The following is a 2,066-nucleotide window of genomic DNA, read 5'->3' on the forward strand; positions in this document are numbered from 1 at the left end:
GGATCCCAGAGCTCCAGATCCCAGAGCTCCGGATCCCCGAGCTCCGGATCCCACAGCTCCGGATCCCACAGCTCCGGATCCCAGAGCTCCGGATCCCAGAGCTCCGGATCCCCGACCTCCGGATCCCACAGCTCCGGATCCCAGAGCCTCAGCTCTCCAGCTGATGTTGGAGAACTGACTGATTCTCACTGTTTCTCTCTTCCCTTATAAGCAAAAATCCTTGGCGATTCTTATCTCTTTGCTCCATTTTTTTACTTTTTTCAAAAAAATTTTTTTCCCAGAAACGTGAAATTTTCTTTCGCTAAATTTCCCAAAGTAATTTAAGTTTTTTCGGATTTTTTTTCATGTTATAATTGCATTCTCTCATGGTTTTAATAAAGTGCATGGGTGGTCTAGTGGTTTACACTGTTGGCTATGAAGCCGAAGGTTTTGGGTTCGACCCCCCGCCTAGGATTTTCCTCTGTGTTTGTTTTTTTTCATTTTGTGAAAATAGGCGAGAATTGTTTTTGAAGGCCCTTTGATATAAAAAGTGGTTAATTGATAAAATGTTGCAGATATTATGATAAACATTTTGGCAGTTAACTACTTTTCTCTCATAGTAAATGAGATATGGGCTCAAATTTGGATGTTTGCGGAGGGGCGGATTCTATTGAAGATAGCGGTCGAAAGAGTATCATGGACAATTTGAACAATCTGTACTTTTTTGTGAGACCTGGTAATTTAATAAAGTAGCAAATTTGAAAAATAAAGAGCAACATGATTTTATTATCTGATTCAAATAATACTAAAAACTTAATTATCTCAATTGCTCCATTTCCCCTCATCATTTTTTCTTCTTGAGCTCCAGCAGAAGTTCTCACTTCCAACTCCTGTAAAAACAATGTTTTTTTTGTTATCAGTTCAATCAAAATATTACTTTTTCCAGTGTCTCAATTATCTTTTTCAGAAGCATATTTTCGGCTCTTTAGTCTGATCATTGGAGTGACAATTCGTTTCCAATTCGTCCCTCCTAAAATATTCAAATGTTTTTCAGATTTTCAGTAACCTTACTTTACTAAGGGACCCTCCTTCAAGTCGTTTCACGGGCTCTGTGGCCGGAAATTGGTTTGGAAATTGTTCATCCGTCACCATAGGGGCAGTTTTTCTCGAGTGACATAGCTGTAAATAAATGATTACAGACAGGAGATTTTTCGTAGTTTTTTTGTAGCTAGAGTATGCATTCTACCGTGACGGTGTACAACGCTTAACGCCACTCTGCGTACAGCTGTCGTCCTCGCCTTTATGTATGCAATCGGGCGTGCGCTTTCTCTTCGCCCGCGTGGCTCAGTCGGTAGCGGCGCCGCACCCTCAATCATCGCCCAAAAAGTTCAACTCCTCAAGGGGCATCTTTGAACGGAATTTCGAGAACATTATTTTTTTCATTTCCCCCCCCCCCCCCCCACCTTTCCCCCCCCACCTTTAATTAATTACCCTCCTAAAACCGGCCACTGGATGAATTGTCCCCCACGATGATAATAGGCATTATTTTATAAATTAAAAGCCTTTATAGCGTCTTCCACCTTTTTTTCGAAAGCACATTCTTTCCATTTTAACAATTATGGCGACTTTTTGGCTGAAAAATTGAATTTTCTATTCTTTTTTGATGCTTTGTGATACTGTATTCTCTATTTTTGAAAAAATACAAAACTCGTATTTTTATTTCAGAAATATCGGTTCTGATAGTGAGAAGCAAGCGAGGAAGAGTTTTCACGAGCGCTAATAAAAAACTTTATGCGAAAAAAAGTTACTGTAATTTTATGGTGTTAATCAAACTGCGCCAGATCGTTCAACTGCGCATTTTCTAGTGGAAGATAGTCAACTTCAAAGTCCTGAAATAACATTCCAGAAACTTTTAATTAGTCTGAAAAATTCAGAGTACACTTAACGAATTGAGAGCTTTGCTTTTGTAATTAACAAATTTTTCGCCAAATTCCATTCTGATGAGATGTGCATTTTATTAGGAAAAAAAAAGTGCGAAAAATTAGCACTGAAAGGAGAGTCAAGCCATTTTAAAACCACATACCGTA

General features: G+C 39.0%; 1 protein-coding gene across 1 annotated transcript; it reads right to left on the reverse strand.

Annotated features, from left to right (window-relative positions):
* Positions 1 to 54: 54 nt before the first annotated feature.
* CBG24551 lies at positions 55 to 1,355 on the reverse strand (the record flags this gene model as incomplete). The annotated part of the gene is made up of 2 exons (XM_002640465.1): positions 55 to 203; positions 1,226 to 1,355. Coding segments are annotated over 2 exons (279 nt in total), but the record flags the coding sequence as incomplete, so codon positions are not given.
* Between the last annotated feature and the right edge of the window lie 711 nt (positions 1,356 to 2,066).

Source organism: Caenorhabditis briggsae (assembly GCF_000004555.2).
Source record: "Caenorhabditis briggsae complete genome, chrI, whole genome shotgun sequence".
Taxonomy (NCBI): domain Eukaryota; kingdom Metazoa; phylum Nematoda; class Chromadorea; order Rhabditida; family Rhabditidae; genus Caenorhabditis; species Caenorhabditis briggsae.